Raw genomic sequence first — 18,935 nt, 5'->3', positions numbered from 1 at the left:
CCACTTGTAGCAATAGACAATGAACACACTAACTAAGTGAATAATTGCAGATTGTGATAAGAGCTGGCAAGGAATCAACAGAACCTGAGCTAGAGAACAAGGGGCTTGGGGAGTGGGGAGGGTAAAATCTCCTTTAGATGGGTTGCTCCATGGGCCTCTCTGAGGGGGATATACAAGGTAGCAGTCCAACCAAGGGCCAGGGAAAGTGTTAAGGCAGAGAGAATAAGAAAGTACTAGCACTGAAGTGGGAACAGCTTTGTGTGTGTGGGGGGAATGAGCAGGAAATGGTGGCCTGTGTAACTGATGTCTAGTGGACAATGTAGGGGAGAGGCAGGAGATGAAGTCTAGAGCCCAGCTCTAGACCATGCAGGACTCACAGATCATGGCAAAGTATTTAGATTTCATTCTAAGGGCAATGGGAAACCACTGGAGGGTTTCAGGGAGTGGCTAGCAAGATCCAACTGACATTAACAACTGCATTGACAGGGGTACAAGGAGGCAGCAGCAGGCAAATGAATCAGGAGATTTCACCCTTGTCTGGGTGACACATGTCAGTGACTTGGACTCAGGAGGTGGCAAAGAGATATATTTTGGAGGTAGAACTAACAGGTTGTGGTGATGGGTGGATGAGCCTATTGAGAAGTGAAGGTGAGTCAAGGATGACTGCTAGGTTTTGATCTTTGAACCTCCAGACAGTGAGCAAAGATCTTCTAGCTATGACCTATCAACCCCAGACTGTGCACTTCCTTGTCCATCTCACTACTATATATGAGCCTCAGGATGTATTAGGTATTGAATAAACATTCTTAAATAAATAACTGATTGTATGCATGAATGTTTTAGCACACAAAATGGGTTCAATAAAGGTTTTTTTCTTTTTGATTTCTTTTTAGTTTTCTGACTATATTTTATTAAGGACATTTAGATTTATACAAAAATTTTCTATTGGAATTTGTTTTTGCTCTTTTTTATTGAGGTAAAATTCACATAACATAAAAGTAACCATTGAACATATACAATTCAGTAGCATTGAGTACATTCACAGTGTTGTGCAACCATCACTTCTGTCTCGTTCCAAATTACTTTCACCACCCCTAAAGGAGATCCTGTACCCATTGAACAGTCACTCCCCATTCCCTCATCCCCCCAGCCCCAGGGGACCACTAAACTGCTTTATGTTGCTATGGATTTGCCTATTTCTGGGTGGTTCATATAAATGTAATCATACAATATGTGATCTTTGGTGTCTGGTTTCTTTCTTAGCTTAATATTTTTGAGGTTCATCCACATTGTAGCATGTCTCAATAGCTCATTCATTTTTTATGGCTGAATAATATTTCACCGTAATGACTATATCACATTTTGTTTGCCCGCTCATCCCTCAGTGGACACTTGTTTCTACCTCTTGGCTACTGTTAGTAGTGCTGCTATGAACATTTGTGTACAAGTATTTGTTTGAGTATCTGTTTTCAGCTCTTTTGGGTACATGCCCAGGAGTGGCATTGTTGGATTATACGGTAATCTATGTTCAACCTTTTAAGGAATTGTCAATTGTTCTCCAACAGCTCAATAAAGTTCTGCTGCATGAAAAAAAGAAACAGTATGTGGGAGCTGGGGCGGCAGAGACAGGGCTTTTCCTGTCCTCCATAAACAGCCCTGGATTTGCAGGCTGTGTGATCTGGGTCAAATTACTTAAATTCTCTGAGACGCCTCCTCATCTTCAAAGTGGGGAAAATAAAACTTACCTCGGTAAGCTGAAGGAGATCTTGTTTTTAAAGTTCAAGGCACAGAATTAGCGCCCCCGCCTCCCCGAATTAATTGCCTTCCCTTACTCCCCGACATTGACCACATCGCACTTCACTCAGGCTTCCCCGTGGCCTGGGGGCCAAGTCCACACCAGCGGCCCCCATCCCTCAGCTCAGCCTTGCTGCAAACTACAACTCCCAGCATGCACTTCTGCCCGGCGGCCTCTCCTAGCGTGATGCGCATGCTTTGGCAGACGTGGCACGGGGAACTCGGAGGCGGGGAGCGGTTGGGAAGTGGTCGTGGCGGCAGCACCCGGCGGAGCTGTGCGCTCGGCAGCCCAAGTGGGGACCACAGCCGGCCGTTGGCAGCGGTGGCGGTGATGGCGCGGGTCGGGCCGGCGTGGCTGCTGCTGCTGGCGGTCTGGGTGAGGCTGTGGTGCTGGGGTCCGGGCCGGGACCGCACGTGCGCCCGGCGTGCGGGTCCGCGCTCGCTTCTCCCGGCCCTCCCGGGACATGCGGGGAAATAGATGCCTCCGGGTGTCTGGGTGGGGGCGTGCCTGCCACGCAGGCGAGGACCCGGTGGCTGCGGGGAAGACAGCAGGGCGGCCTCTGTGCCCTCCTAGCGGAGTGCTCCCGGGAGCAAAGGTCGGACGGAGCCTGGGGGCGCCAGGCTATCCCTCGCGGGGTGCCTGCATCGCGGATACAACTTTGCGGGGGCGCAGTCAGGGGGCGGCCGCGCGCTAGGGCTGGACGCTGGCGGCTTGCGGGGGCGCGGCGTCCCAGACTGCGGGCCCTGCACCTGTGTGAGTACGGGGTGGGACGGAGGTGCTTTCCACCCGCACTGCCGGAAGGCTTGTTTTAGGGCCAGCTTGTTCTTGGTTTTGGCCCTGAGCAGCCGGTAAACTGCAGGTCGTCACATGGGCCCCCGCCCGCTGGCCACGCTTGGCAGGCTGGGTGGGGTCGCCGCGGGGGAGTTCTGTTCCTTCACCCAACTGAGGCCGGCTGGAACCTCAGCCACTCTCTGGCTTGTGATGCGGCGTATTATTTCATGTACCTGACTTCCCATGAAGTGGGACGCTTTAGATGCCCACCTCACAAAGTTGTCATGGGGGTCGGAAGAGAAGTCAGAGGAAGAAGCTCTGTAAACTGTAAAGCCATACAAGAGTGGAGGAGGAGTGGACCAGGGTGCTGGTGGGAGTGTGGGCTCTCCAAAGGAGTTTGATACGCTTGTGGGGCGGGAGGTGCCGCCAGGACATCCTTGAGAGCTCGGAATGGCTGTATCCACAGCGCCCAGGGTCCCAGGTTTGGCCTTGGCGTTGCTCTGGGTGTGTGGTAGGATAATGTGGCCCCCTTCCACGTCACTTCTTTAACTTATGGTCTTCCTTATTTTAGGACAGTCATGGCTCCTTTTTTATCCCTAAAGGTCCAGGGAGCTTCCTGCTGCTGATACTCTCTTCAAGCTAGATTTTCCAGTTTTTTGGGTTTTTTTTCCGGTGTGACAAGGATATTGGACCTAGCATAAGGAGACAAAATGGAGTATGGATTGAGTTGCTTTAAACACTTAAATCTTTCAATACCCTGCCCTTTGGGGATCACCATTGAGGAGTGGCCCTGTGTTTTCTGGTTGTCTGGAAGTGGGTGGGAAAGGAAGCTCTCTGCTCTGCTAGATCTGACCATTCTCCCTCTTGGAGAGAACTAGGCTGGACTGGGGCAATGGCATTTCCCTGAATCTAGTGTGTTTGATGATCTGTTTGCATTCTGTTCCCTGAAGCCAGTTGGCCTGGGCATGTTTCTAGGCCTGGCAGGACTGCAGGACTGTGAGGAGGGGGCCATCTCCAGTGCTTCCTCTATCAGGTCTTTGCCGATGGGCTGTTTAAGAGGTCCTGCTTTCCTCTCTTCTTCCCATTTCCTCTCCCTCCTGTGAAAATAAAAGACTTGGGAACCTGACCAGAAAGAAATTTTGTTCAGCAAACATTTATGTATCAACCCCATTGGCTTGGATTGGCTGACCCTGGGTTGGATTTTGGGTGAAGAGCAAAACATACATACATTGTTCTGCCCTCTGTTATTGCCCTGGATTGGGGATGAGGGGGTCAGTCCTGTGAGCAAAGAAAGACAGAACAGTGGGTGCTAATAGCCAAAGTGCTGGAAGCTCCACTGGAGGGGAGCCTTAGGTTAATTTAGAGGGAGTGTTACCTATCATGATCCTTGGGCTCTTTAATCAACAGAAATTGATGAGGCCACAGGAGGAATTCAGGCAAGGCTTTATTGGGGCTCGTGCTGTAACGCAATGGAGGGAAAACAAGTAGCAGATTCCCTTGCTTGCCCCACGGAGTGAGCTGATTGCTTAAATTGGGTGAGGGTAGGGATGGATCAGTGGCTTGGGCCAGAGAGGTGGCCTAGGTGTCTGTTCATCCCCTTGGTGGTGCTGTGTGGCACCTTAGAAGTGGCTATTGGGTTTTGGCCTTTTTGTATCTTGTTGTTCATAATTGCCGGACTCAGACTGGCATGTGTGCAGTTATTTTTAGTCCCTTATAGTTGCTTGAGGAGATGTTTGTCCAGGTGCAAGCACCATAGTAAAGGGTCCTGGGTCCCAGCTTGTCTCAGAAGGGTCAGCCATAGCCTTCCTGGGTTGAGCAGCCTGGAGGGAGTGTGGGAGTCAGCCAGGCAGCTGAGGTCTGCTGGTGCCCTCCGCCGGGAGCTGTTGAGAGTGGGTAGGTTTGCGGAGGGCACTCGAACGTGGGAGTCCTCAGCATGGCATAGATGTTTTCTCCTTTCCCCAACTTCAAGATTAACTCAGCAGGTGTGAGGCAGAGGTGCAGGGTCAGTGGTGAGTGGGCTGGCGGACACCAGGGTGGGCCCCTGTAAATTTAATCTTTGTGTCCCTGGTATTGGCTCCCCAGGTCGTGGGAATGGATTGGGTTTCTTTGTTCCCTCGGTATTTACTGAGGGCTGTTATGTGCAGAGCACTGGGCTGTGACCCAAGGGATGTAAAGAAGTATAAAGGGGTCTACGGATATTCATGGATAGGGATGTTCACGTACCACATTTTTTTTTACAATAGCAAAAATATGGAAATGGCTTAAATGCTTAACAGTAGCAGCATGTTTAAATGACTTCTGGTCCTGTCCATACCACGGAAAGTGATACTTATAAAGAATATATGTATTTACTGGAATGCTGGGCTTACTGTCAAAATATGTTATGATGCTTCTGAAAACTATCTAAGGGCATGGAAAAGTACTTGAGTGTGATAATGAGGGGAAAAGCAGGATACAAAACTGAATCCCAGGGTGGCTGCGGATAGCTCTAGAAGTGTTTGAGGAATTAGCAGTGTGTCCAAATGTTAACAGTGATTGTTCTGGAAGGTGGAGTTGTTGCTTGCTCAGTGTTTCCCAGATTTTCTATATGAATGTGAATTCATTTTTGATCACAAAAGTTAGTAAAGGAACTTATAAACAAGTTTCCTTTGGGAGCTCCCAGCCTCCCACAAGAACGCTGGGGTAGAAGGAGTCGCAGTCAGTACCTGGGACAAGTTGGTTCCAGCCCTTCCAGGCTGGGTGTCTATGCCCTGGGGGCCCACGGCCGGGCGGGCTGCCCTGTCCCTATCCCTGCAGCTGTCTGCTCTGTCCTGCTGTCCCACGCAGCGCCTCTCGGCAGCTGACCCCCTTTTTCCCCAGCTGATTTTCTATAGTCTACGTGCAGTGCTCAGAATGGAGTAATGTCAGAGCTGGAGAGGACTCAGCCTTGCCCCACGCGAGGATTCCAACATCTGGCCAAAGACTGGAACTAGGCTGTGATGAAGTTTTCACTGGTCCACAGACAAATTGGAAAAATAATGGTGAATGGCTTTTTTGCGGGGGGTAGTGAATCCGTGTGTTTTCAGTTTTAAAACTTCATTTCTCTGACGTTGTGTCTATATTGAGGGTGGTGGGGGAAGTGGTTTATAGTGTCCTTTTGAAAAAAATGAAAGCAGTGATAGTATATAGTGATTTTTTTTAAAAAGCCTTTAATTGATAAAGTTTACTTTTAAATATATAATATACTCTATACATTATATTTTTAAACATATATTTTAAATATATATTTAAAAAATATGTCCTGCTAATTTGTGAGTTTCAGAAGTCTGATCCTACTGACCTGACTCAGCTCTCTCATTTCATCAGAGAAAAGTAAGGCTTTGAGAGGTAAGGGTCTCACCCACTCAAGGCCAACCAGTTTGTAAAGACAGAGCTGGAGTGTGAGCCAGACTCCTTAATTACAGATCAGCGTTCTTCCCGCTCCCTCTCCATCACCAGCCTCCCGTCTCCCACCTGCCTGCCTCCTCCCAAGCCGCTGCTCAGACCTCTGCCCCTGAGGGTGGCATGAAGCTCAGAACCCAGTGGGACAGTGGGCAGAGGTGCAGGAAGCAGCAGATGTTTGCCCTGCTCTCTCCTGCAGAGCTTTTAACGTACACGTATTTAGGTTCTGCACCATTATATATTTAATAGGCTTTTGTGGGCTGGCCTGGGGGCCTAATTGCCATTTATAATGTTGTTTGGAACCTGGAGTGCACTTTTCCCACAGAAATAAACACATTACAGAGAAAGTTTTAAAACAGAACTGGCACATAAGTTGGGAGAATGGCTGGGTGCTGTAGGAGTGGCAGACACACTGCTGCAGATTCAGGCAAGGATCAGGCTCCGGGGCACCGGGCAACCAGGGCCCCGGCTCACGCCTCACAAGGAGGGCAGACTCCGAGCTCTGTGGCAATGGGGATCCTCCCTGTCTCAGGACCTGGCATGCAGTCATCCCCAGTCCATTTTTGTTTGAAGGAATTAGTGTTGCAGGCAGAGAATCCAAGACAGAAACATGGACAGTGAGGAGTGATGGGCCAGGATGAATGGAAGGAGAGATTTGAGCTGGAGAACTAACTGGAAAAGTGGATTGTAAAGAACCCTAAATGCCTGGCAAAGCTTTGGGGCTCAATTCTGTAGGCAATGGAGAGACCCGATGAAAGCTGCCCTTTTAATAACAAGAGCTGTCAGGCCTCGGTGTGGGGTTGGGCTGGAGCGGGAGAGACTGGATTAATTTTCCCAAAACAACACTTTGTTCCTCTTACTTTCTTTGTTGTCTGCAAGCTGAAGTCCAGTGTGCTGTAGTGGAAATACATGGGCTTTTAGCCAGCCAGACACTCAGGAGCTGTGTGACCTTGGGCCCTGCCTGTGTTCTTGTTTGTCAGTGGTGGTAATAATATCCACCTTGCAGAGTCTAAAGGATGAGAAGTAATCCAGGAACCATGGTGCATGGCACATGGGCATGCCCAGTAAAGGGGAGCCACGGCAGTCACTCAAATGTTGAAGAAGGGGTGCCCAGAAGCCAGGGAAGGGCCAGAGGGGGTGTGAGCAGAGGCTGCAAGGCATGGATGCCCCCGATCCTGAACTGCTGGAATTCTCCCCATCACAGTCCTCTGGAGCAGAGCTCTTTGCCCTGCCCTGCTGGGCCCCTACGGAACCTTCTGATGAGGGGTGTGTGAGTGTTTGTATGTGTGTAGAGGCTCAGGATTTAAGTGCTCTGTTTCTCTTTTCTTCTGAAAATGAATGCTGTCTTTCAGAGAATAGAGATACCAACCACACTGCCTCCCTGGAGGGTTTGCCCCAGCTTTGTGGTTTTGTTCTGTGGGGCTCTTGTGTCTCTCCTGGTGGTTGTGGTAGGTTTGGGAGGCTGTCTAAGAGACAGTGGGCCAGAGTGATGCATGGGGTGTAGGAAAGCCTGTGTTCTTCTGCACTACCGGACTTCTATAATTTACCGGCCCCCCCAACCCCATTCCCCCTCCTTCCCTTCCCCCACACCTGGTGTCCTAGGTCTCAGTGGGAGAGGAAAGGAGCACTGCGCACACGCTGCTGGGCTGGTCTGTCCTTCCTGCCTGCCCATCCTGCAGCACTGACCGGAGCTTCTGGCTACTCATTCGATCTGTGGATGAGAATTATAAAGCATCTGGTACATTTGTCGAGGGCTCTAGACTTTGCAAAGCATTTCCGTATATTTCATGTCATCCTGGTTTTGAGTCCCACATGAGCTGGGTGAGGCCAGCTGGTTGAGTACTGTTACCCCGAGAGAGGGCTGGGTGGGGGACAGAGAGGGGAGGAGGTAGACCGTTGGTGGGCATGGCCTGGAAGGCGAGAGTGTTGACAGATGAGTGGATCGCTTGAATGTGTGAGCAGCATCCTTGGAAGGTGTGGTTTTCTGAAATAGTGGCACCAGCCATCTGCCTGGGGTGTCTGTGATGCTTGCCCTTTAGCTCCCTGATGAGTTGAGTGCGGGAGGAGGGGCCACAGCCAGGCCCTTCCCACCTTTGTCATTACCCTCCCAGCGTCACTCTAGCGAGCTGTCCCCTCCAACAGGGCCTCTTCCCACACACCAGTTTATGACGATTTCTGAATAATTTGCTTTGCGGTCATGTGGTAGAGGGTTAAACACTCAGGAGTGTGGGGTTAGAATAGCCTTTCTGTGTCTTTTTATTCCCCAAGGTCATACTGAGCCCCCAGGTGGATGTGTGCTCTGTTCCCAGCCTCATGGTGAGCCTGTGCCTGGGTTCAGTTTCCCACTCCTCACAGCTGGCTGGGGCATGGGTAGAGAATCTATTACCTCAGAGTCCCGCCATTCCTCTAGCCCCTTGGCACAAGCAGGTGTCTTTAATTTGTGAGCAGATCCTTTGATCCTTGCCTTGAAAGGTATTAATGGAACTCTAGGTCCCTGCCCTGGAACTTAAACATAAAAGTGATCTAGCATCTGAGCCAAGATGTAGGCTTGGCTGGAAAGCTGTGTTGTTGGGCCAAGTAGGGCAGGCTCCCAAGGAACAAGCAGGTTTGCTCTCAGCAAGGGGTCTGACCTGGCTGGGTCCTGGGCAGAGTACCGTACATTCTCCTTATTTCAAAGGAACGTGGACCACTGTCTGCAGGCCACATGTGTCACAGATGTTCACTCGTTCCACAGGTCTTTCTTTTTTTTTCAGTTTGTTTTTAACAGATAATTCTTGAGAGTCTTTTATGCACCAGACATACTATTCCAAGGCATTGGGGACGTAACGATAAACAGGATGGTACCATCCCTTCCTACCATTGCTTCGGAAGAGAGCCACTATTTTGTTACTTCATTCAGGTAGTAAGTGCTGGAAGGAGAAAGTATCAGGTGGTAAGAGAGTGTGCGACCGGGTCCCTCACCTACTGCAGGGAGTCAGGAAAGGCTTCACTGAAGACCTATGGACCCTTTTTTAGAACAGTGTTGTAACTATATAAAACAGAATGCATAGGATTACAGAGGAAACCAGTGATGTTGTAACATAGTTATCAAAATATAACAAGTTATGGCAAAATAGTAGTTTGTTTTTTAAAGCATCATATAAGATTGTCTGATAACTTCTGTAATTTTAAGTAGTGATAAGCATAGAAAGTGTTTCAGGGTATCTGCAGCAATCATCGTATGATGAGAAACTGATTTCTGTTGGTGGCAAAGACACTAACAGTGCTACTGTAATTGGTTATCTACGTTCCTAAGAAAGGGAAGGCTAAATTTCAGTGAGAGACTAGTGAAAATAAAGATGTGACAGTCCCCCATCCAAATTCATAGACCTCAGGGTAAAGAAAAATTGTCTGAAAACTTGGAAATAAAAGATGATCTAGTGTGTTTTTTTCCTTAGGACCCATACTCTGTAAAGTTAGAAAGGATGCGAATGATTTGCTTGGTAGAGAAGAGAGACCCTTCAGGACATTAACCAGCTTGGTATCTCATTTAGCAATCATATCAGGGTTCTTTTTTTTCATCGACCATGTACAAGTTTCTTATAATTTCTTTTTTTAATCTTTTTATTAACCTTTTTTTATATCCTGTTTTGACCTCACTTTATCATTTTAGTGGGTCCCTTATGCTCCATCTCTGTTTGTATGAGAATTAAGTTGTAATATTTGAGAATTATACTTGACCCTGGCTTAAGAGCCGCTGGTGAGCAGATGTGAAGGTGTGGTGCTCAGAAGGGAGATCTGGGCTGGGGATGTTAGTTTAGGGATGCTGCTCAGGTTGAGGGGAGAAAGTTGGGGGCGGAAAGAGAAGGTGGACCGAGTGAGCCCCGAGGAGCCTCAGCATTTTCAGGGTGGCCAAGGAGCATTTACAGAGAAGAGAGGAAGGCTGGCTGGAGAGGTAGAAGGGAGACCCGGGTTCCGCCTGGGTTGAAAAGGCTGAGCAAAGCAAGGAGTGGAGATGCCTGTCAGTATGTCCGTGTGGAAGTCATGATGGAACCCCTATCGAGAGCCTCTTCGGTGGTGGGGGCAGGCCTGAGAGGGCTGAGGAGTGGCTGGGAGAGAAAGAGGGAGATGGACAATTCTGGCTGTGAAGGAGAGGGGAGTGGCATAGGGTCCAGAGAGGGGGTTATTAAAAGATGATCAGTGTCCTTCCAACCTGTCTGTGGATCCAAACCGTCTCAAGAGGTATGTGTCAAAATGGATTCCTGGGCCCTTCAGAGCCACGAGATGATTTTCTTCAAGGGTGAGGCCCCAGAATCAGTATTTCCAGGAAGCTTATACTTACTGCTGTTGTGCAGATACGACCAGGCATGTACAAGTCAACGTTAATTTTACGTGATAGATAGTATTTTGCCAGCCAGAGTTGCTGCTGTGGGCTGAGTGTTGTGATACAGCTTCTGCCCATGTCCCGAGCCATGTACATCAGTGACTCGGTGAGGTGTCGCTTGGCTGGAGCACGTGCCATTTTTGCTTTTCTCTGATGGCCGTTGGGGAATCATGCACAGCCAGGTATCAGAGGAAAGACGGCTCAGGCTGTCATCGAAGTTCTTTCCAGTTGGTCACGCTTAGCTGGGTTGGAGGAGGAAGCAGACTTGCTGACCTCTCGGGTCTTGTTTGGGTGGAGCTCTGGGGAATGGAGAGAGCTCGAGGGAACCAGTGGGGAGTCTGCACACTGACGGGCAGAGAGGAATGTCCGATCTGTGCCCAGAAGACATCTGAGTCCTGGCTCTGCCCTTTTAGGCTTCATCCAAGTTGAGTCCCTTAACTTCTTTTAACCTCAGTTTTCACATCCGTAAGTGGGGGTGAGAGCACCTCCCACACAGATTGTTTATAGCAGTTTTTCATACATTTTTACTGCAACTCCTGCAAGAACAATTATGCATTTTACATTATAATCAAGTACATACACACGTGAACATAGCAGATACCATGTTTCACCAAATACATGTGCTACCTATGGTACACACTGATGCTTCCTATTTAATGTTATTTTTAAAAAATGCTGGTGATAACCCACTGAAGTGATTTTGTGACCCGGCTCTTAGGTTAAGGCCTTACGGCTGGAAAACACTGGTTTAGACACTTAGCTTCAGGGGATTGAAAGAGATACCATTTGTCAAAGCATGGACGTACCCCATGGGTCATGAGCACTTGAGTTGTTATTTTCTTATCAATTAATGGAGCTTTGAGGCAGGGTTGGATTTCCGGAGTGGGAATTCACCTGCTGCCTGATTCTCTGCTCCCTCTCCAAGTGCTTCCTCGTTAGCAGGCCTGACGCACCAGGCTGGCAGCAACCCAAAGCCCTCTTGGCTCTCAAAGAGGTTTTCCACAACATTAAAAGCTTTAGGGACTTAAGTCTGGTTAAATGCACTGCAGTTGCAATTTCAGGATAAGAAAAAACCTGTTTTTATAAGCTCTCGGATCAGTTGTCCCGCCCCCAAATTGTTCCTTGTTGACAGCCACATTGGTATTGTGGAAACATAGGCAGGAAAGCTGTGTAGCCCACATAGAAGGTGGGGTTCTTAAAGGAAGCAGAATAGAAGAAATGCAGCTGGCTTTGCATTTATAGGAGCAAGCGGTGAGATGTGTGTGGCTCTAGGAATCGGTCTTGTGCTTCGATCCTGGTGCTAGAGTCTGTCAGACTTGGATCTGAGTCACAGCCCGCTTACCTACTTGCTGTGTAATGTCGAGCAAGTTCCTAACCCCTCTTCGCCTCAGCTTCCTAATCTGTAGAATAGGTATAATGAAAGTACCTACTTAACTCACTTGCCAGGATGATGACACTAGATGGTCACATGAGCAGCGTAGCTGGCTCCTGGTCACACAGCAGGCATCCATCTGCACTGCGGCTGTCCTCATCATCATGGGCTCCTCCCTAGGCCCTGGGTGTTGGAATTAAGGAATCCTCTCGGTTCTGTCCGAGGCCAAGTGTTTCCCCATTTCTCTCTCTCTCAACTACAGTTAGCTCCTCTCTCTCTCCCTCTCTCTCTCTCTCTCTCTCTCTCTCTCTCTCTCTCTCTCTCTCTCTCTCTCTCTCTCTCGCCATCCAGGAACTCATGATGCTCATTTTTGTTTCAAAGGCTGCTGGGTGGTAGACATTTGAACACTGGGAAGTATCAGTGGTGGAATCTTCAAACTTGGTTTGTAGTTAGTCCTTTATTCCTTGTGAAGAGTGGTATTTAGCCATGGTAATTGGTGACAGATGCTTAAAATTTGCCCATTTAAGGGGCATAAATTACCTGTGTTTGAAAATTATCATTTTCTCTCTTGTGAAAGCCATTCTAGGTATGTGTTGCATGCAAAGTACTGTGCAGATTTTACATAATAGTTGTTATAAAAAAAAAGACACAATGTCAAATGAGCTGGCAGTCAGCTGGCAGTAAAGAAGGGCAGATAAGGGCTGCTCTTCCTTGGGAAAGTGCCAGTGAGCACTGGTTAGATGGCCGAGGGTATCAGGAGGCCTGCGGAAGAGGTAGGGGCAGTCTTTGTTTCTGTTCTGGGCTTCTTTTTTTTTTTTTTCCTGTCTTATTTGAGGTGTTTTTTCCCCAACACTAATTTTGAAATAGTCAGACTTACAGAAGAGCTGTGGGGTGGAGGGTATATAGCTCAGTGGGGGCGTGTGTGCTTACCATGCATGAGATCCTGGGTTCAATCCCCAGTCCTTCCATTTAAATAAATAAATAAACTTAATTATTACCCGCACCCCCCCCCCCGCCAAACAGAAAATAAATACATAGAAAAACAATACAAAGGATTTCCATCTGTTCTTTGCCCAATTCCACAAATAATAACATTTAATCACGTTTGTTTTCTCATATTCCCCCTCTGCATATATAAAGTTTACAGACATGATTCTCCTTTGTCCCATAAATGCTTCAGTATTTCCTAAAAGGCAAGGGCATTCTCTTACATAGCCAGAGTACGGTGGTCAAAATCGGGAATGTAGCGTTTGGCTCAGGGCTCAATCCAGAGCCACATGTTGAATTTAATTGTTGTATCTCTTTAGCCTCCTTTCATCTGGGCCAGTTTCTCGGGCTTTGTCTTTTGGGTCCTTGACATTTTTGAAGAATGTCCCTCAGTTTGGTTTTGGATGACGTTTCCCTTCAGTGCGTTCTATCAGGAGACCCACGTGGATTTGACCCATTACTGGTGATACTATCGCTGGTCCCTTAGTTAAGGGGGTTTCTGCCAGGCTTCTCCACTGTAAAGTTCGGTTTTCTTGTGGGAAGATGCTTTGAGATTGTTCATTATTTCCATGATGGTAGCCAAATGGTGGTAATTGTTTTTCTTTAAATATTTAAATTGGACATGCCTATTATGACGGGTTAGGAAAACAAAGGGGAAGAATAAAATCTGTCCAAGGACAAAGCCTTACTTTGGTACATTTTTTCTTACAGTCATTTTCTGAGCATAGTTTTCCATTTAGTTGTCAATCATACCATGTACATTTTGGATTCTATTTTTAAAAACTTAACATGAAAACAAATTTTTTCATTGCACAATCTTTTAAAACATAATTTAAATGCCTGTTTTATTCTGCTGAGTGGTTTACTCTAAGTAACCATTCCCCTGCTGTTGGATATTTAGGTTGTTTATAATTTTTGACTCTTATGAGTAGGACTGTATGAGTCATGTATGTGTCAGAATCGCTGCTAATTTCCTCGGGACACATTCCCAAAAGTGGAATTACAAAGTCAAGGAGCATAAATACTTTTAAGATACTTGATTAATTGTGCCAAATAGCTCTCCAAAAGAACTGTACTGGCTTAGGCTTTTGCCAGCACCGTATGACAGTTGGGTGCCATATTTTAAGTGATGCACTAATGGTGTTTCTCAACTTTTTTAAAAAAAAGCTGTGATCCAACAGTCAAGATTTGTGTTAAGATTAACTTCCTGCATTTTGAATTATGAAGGCCTACGTATTTATCTCCACAAATAAATTATAGTTGTAACGTAGCACATTACTCTCGTCGGGCTCTGCACCGTGCTCCGGGCATGGAGATAGCGCTGGGAGTCATGAGCATGGCTGTGTCCAGGGCAAATCATTCAGTTCATTGAGGGACTTGAGGGCATCTGGGGAATTGGGGGAGTTCACCTACAGAAACGGAAGAGGGAATGTGTTTGCTGTCTTCAGAGTGTGATAGGCTGACAGGATGACTGGGGAAGGGGTGGAATTTGGACTTTCTAATGACCGGAGCTATCCAAGATGGAATGGTAGGATATGGACTTCTATGCATTAACAAGTTTAGCTTCCACAGCCTTCTGGGCTCCACTGTCTTGAGCAGCCCTAGGAGATTTTGAGTTCTTGGCTCTAGGGGGCTACCTGGAGACTGGAGATGGCTTGTGAGGAGTGTTGAGAGGAGTCTTATATTCAGGAAACCAGCCAGCCCAGCTCAATCCCGTGAGCTACAAGGGATGGTCCTAGCCTTTCGGTCTTCTGCAGTGGTTCCCTTGCTAGAAAAGTGCTGAGGTTGTAGGGAAACTGGAGAGTTACTAGCTAATTTTCCTTTCATTGGTGGGCAGCTGTCACTGGGTGACCAAGACACTGACAGGAACAGGCACAGTGAAACTTGGGTAGTGAGGAGGAGTAAATCAAACCCTTGATAGCCTCTCTCTGTCTCATTCCTCGTACCAGTTTATCCAAAGTGTAACACTTGATCTGATGCTTTAGACACTTTGAAATATCCCAGCTGGAGCAGATGTTAACACTTCCTTCCCGTTAAAGCTTTTGTTTTGGTGGACACTCCAGATCTATTTGTGTGTTTGCCAGGAAACCCAGAATGATGGTGCCTTACAAAGGTTGTTTATTTCACTCACATAGAAGCCTTGAAAGGGGTGTTCTAGGGCCAGTGTATCCCTCTGCAATATCACGGACCCAGGTACCTTCTATCTGATACTCCACATCTTTAGCAAGTCCTTCTACCTCATTGTCTTAAGGTGGCTGCTTGAGTTCCAACCATCTTTGCAAATTCTAGCTGGCATGAAGGAGGAGGGTACTAAGAAGACTCTTATCAGAAGTCTGTTAAGTATAGTTCCTAAAAGTTGCCTCATAACACTTCTTTTTGCATTCCAGGGGCTGGAATTTAATCACATGGCCACACTTGCTGCAAGGGAGACTAAGAGGTTTGGCTTAGTGTGGGTGACCACATGCCCAGGGCAACTCAAAAGTTTCTTCACAAGTGTAATTTACTTAGCGGTACTTCTCTGGTAGTGGTCATGAGAACAGGTTTGCAAAATATCACAATTCGAAAGGAGTTTGGAAATCACTTTCAACCTCTTCATTTTACAAAGAAACAGAGAAGGAGAGATGGCTTGTCCACGGTCACACAGCCAGTCACTATCAAAACCAGCACAAAACTTGGGTTTCTGACTCTTGCTACCAAACTTCCAGCTCTAAATACTCAGCCAGCTGGAGTTCCCTGACCTCAGGTTCAGGTCATCTGTTTTTAACCTTATTCCTGGATCCCTTTACCACCAGCTCCTAAAAGTCTAGATTGAGATCCTGACATTTCAAAACTATTTTGAGCAAAATGTGGGCTACACTAAATTAAACCAGTTTCTTCACAGCTCCCAACATAAGAAGGATATCTTTTTTCAGGTGACAGAGCAAAAAAGGTCAAGTCCCACCTCCGCCCTTTTTCTTAAATGTTAGATTTCTGTCCTCAACTCTTCTTCCTTCAGCAAGTTGCTTTTGCATAATTGCATACCTCTAGCTGCATGATCTGCATTGAACAGTGAGTCTTAAACGACAGGCAGGCTCCTGGCTATCGAGAATCTGAGGGTGCTGGCACACGCCCCAGAGATCTGGAGCTTTTTAAAGCTGAGGGTGTAATGTGGCAATTACTGTTCTCCCTGTTATTTTCCAGAATTGTACGACTCTTTAGCTCCAGCCTGGTGGTGATGGTGAGTGAGGTTAAGTGAAGAGAGAGGAGCTTGTGTGTACGGGGTGCTAGAGAGTGAGAGTGAGAGGCAGAAAGGAGCTGGGCCCCTGCACCCACCTGATTAATAGCAGATCTGGGCTACTTGCCCCAGGGCCTTGAGAAGGGGGCCAACTGACAGGGTGCTCTGGGCCTGCAGGAAGCAGAGGATTAGTGTAAATCCCTGCTGAGACCGTCTTTGTCAGGGGATTTTGGAAGATTTGTGTTTTGATGGGTCTAGACTGGGAAGGAGGTGCTCTGGGGAAGGTGGTCCCCTTGGATTGCTGCAAGTCCAGGGAGCTTGTGGGGTGGAGAGAGGCAGACCACCTCTGGCCAGGACCTGGGAGGCCTGAGCTCTAGTCCTAGCTCTGTGACTGACCTACTGTGTGACTTTGGTAAGTTAACCTCTCTGAGCCTCAGTTTCTTCATCTGTAGGATGAGGCTTATGCCCACTTATCAGGTTATTGTGAGAGGCAAATGGGCACAAAACCTGGAAGGACCGTCCTCCATGTGGTGCGTGGCCTGTTGGTCTGGGTCGCTGTGCAGATGGGTGATTAGTCTTGTTTTGAGGCTGGATGTGTATACGTGCACATTTCTTCCTGCCTGGATGTGCTGTTTTGCCTGATTGCAGGCAGGGCCCTGGAGAGGAAAAGGTGGTGCCCGTTTTACTGTTGTCCTTGCTCTATCTGTGATTTGTCTCCTTAATAGTACTCCTACAGATAATTATGATTATTATGTGCTTCTGTGTGCCAAGCGTTATGTTAGGTTCTCTGTGTACTTTTTCCCCCTCATTTAATCCTCAGCCAACCCCGTAAGGCAGGTATCAGTATTACCGTCTCCATTTCACAGGCAGGAAAATGGCCCTCTGAAGGCTCATAACATCTGAGATCATCTTGCTGTAAGTGATGGTGCCCGGGTTTGACCCGAGGTCTGTCTGACTTCAGCAGCAGTGGTCTTTCTATGGTGTCTGAGGGGTGGGCAAAACCATAGAGGGAGGGGATGAGGGTGGGCTTTAGGCTAGAGGGTTGTTTGGTGGATCCTGAACCGAGCAGGCATCTGCTAGGGGGGCACTGCAGGGAGTCTGGAAAGTGAGGAGAGAAGCCAGTGCCCTCTGCCCCATGGCCTCCAGCTGTGGTGGAGAGTGAGGCTAAGGACTTCTGTGCCAGGTACCCTGGGTGCTGCTGGGCTCTGGAGAGCGCCTTGTACTCTGATGGGGAAAGGGGCTTGGGGTGCAGGGAGCTGCTACTCTGATGGAGGGGCCAGGTGCTCTGAGGCGGGTGTTGTACTGTGGCAGGGGTTGGGGGCTGGGAAGACTGGTAGTCTGATGGGGGGCACTGGGTGGCTGATGCAGGCAGGACCTGGCGTAGCGGACCTGTGTTTCCCAGCAGGAGGAGGAGGGATCCGTCCTTCCCAGCAGTGTTCTATTCTGCACCCTGGGAGGGTTTTATGGGTCTCATCTCAACCCATGCGGGCTGTTCAGCCCTGATGTAAATACTTTTAAGGCTGGGGGTTGTTGAAAGAAAGCAGTTATTGTGGGGGGAGTCAGAAGGAGTTTGCATGGTGAACAAAGGGGATTTTTTTCTCTCCTCTGTCTCCAAAGCGAAAAGACTTAGAATGTAAAGATCCTGCTAAACCCAGTTCCACAGCTGGCACAGAAGGTGCCTGGCTTCCTTCTCAAACACTGCCCTCTCCCTGCTGCGGGCTTGGCACAGCAGAGAATTTGTGCATCACTAACGTTGTTATTGTTGCCTTAGTTATTGTCATCAGGGTTTGTGGGTTGTGACTTATGAAGTCTGCTTGGCAAGGCTACCCAAGGCTCACTGGAACTGTATCTTAAGGAAAGGAAGGAGCGTGCACACTGGAAAGGTTGAAATAGACTGATGGGAAGGAGAAAAGAATGTTAAGTGGCTAGAGGAGAGTCCCCTGGGTTTAGAGGAGGGAGGAAACGGCCCCTCTCCCGGCTGCCCCCGTGGCTGCTTGCTAAGGTGTGGGTCTGTCTGGGGCAAGACACCGGGGCCTTTCCTTCCCTCCTCTCAGAGATGCTAAACCGAGCATCTTAGCTCTTTGTGCGCTGAGCCCCTTGGTTCCCCTGGATCTGCCTATCCCGACTATTTGCCTCTTGCTCCCAAATTTTCAAATCCTCTCCTGGCAAATCCTGCCCCTCCTGTGCCCACAAACATCCACACAGCTCTCCGTCTGCAGTGGAGACAGCTCATCTTTCTGTGCTCCTCCTGCACTGAGTGGGCTTCTCTCTGCAGCCTGGCTTCCGCCCCTGTCCCCGCACCCCCACCAGAATGCTCTCCTAGGAGACTTGGTGCTGCCCTTTCCCTGCAGCTCCGTCACCCGATTTTCTGTGTGTCTCCTCCCTGCTCCCTGTTGATGTGACACCTCCCACCGTCTTCCCGACCTTCCTCCTGGTCCTTCCTCCTCCTCAGCTGAGCAGTTTCCTTGTCTTCTCCCCTTGGACCCCGACCTCTGAGACTTCACTGACCTCAAGGCTCACTCCCAGCCTGGAGGATGCCTGCACTGGGGCATCGTCATGTCCACATGCCCACGCCTGAGCTTATTGTCATCTTCCTCAACGTAAGACAAAAGCCTCTTCTGCAGCTGCTGCTTCCCAGTACTTCCGTTTTTGGCTCTTGTTCTGTTCCCTGAGCCTGGAATCCTCAGGGTCATTTTAACCTCTTCTCTCTTCCTTCCTTGCTTACATATGAATAGCTGTTGAGTTCTGCTGCTTTTCCCTCGATGACGCATTTCTCTCCTTTGGGCAGCCACCCAGTGGGTCTCTCTACCTCCAGCCTCCCTGGAGGCTGCCCAGTCTGAGGTCACAGCCAGATGGGGCTCAAGTCTTGAGCCAGGTTTTCAAGATCCCCGGCGCCTGTCCCCACCTGCCCTTTCCCATCACGTTCCAGCCCAGACCCTCCCTGACTGTTCCTTGGTCTGTCTGGTTTCTGTAGTCCCTTCTGGGTCTCCCAAGAGTTGCATGGATTCTGCCT

General features: G+C 48.5%; 1 protein-coding gene across 1 annotated transcript in view; it reads left to right on the top strand.

The window, feature by feature from the left end:
• Positions 1-2,002: 2,002 nt before the first annotated feature.
• PDIA5 (protein disulfide isomerase family A member 5) overlaps positions 2,003-18,935 on the top strand; it is an 89,115-nt gene continuing 72,182 nt past the window's right edge. Inside the window, exon 1 of the mRNA XM_072963983.1 lies at positions 2,003-2,170. Within this exon, the coding sequence (XP_072820084.1) occupies positions 2,126-2,170 (45 nt within the window). The 5' untranslated portion in view covers positions 2,003-2,125. The remainder of the gene's footprint in view (positions 2,171-18,935) is intronic.

The sequence above is a fragment of the Vicugna pacos genome, chromosome 1 (genome assembly GCF_048564905.1).
Source record: "Vicugna pacos chromosome 1, VicPac4, whole genome shotgun sequence".
In the NCBI taxonomy this organism is placed as follows: Eukaryota; Metazoa; Chordata; class Mammalia; order Artiodactyla; family Camelidae; genus Vicugna; species Vicugna pacos.
Note: the sequence above shows the minus strand (reverse complement) of the source record. Positions and strands in the feature narration are given on the sequence as shown.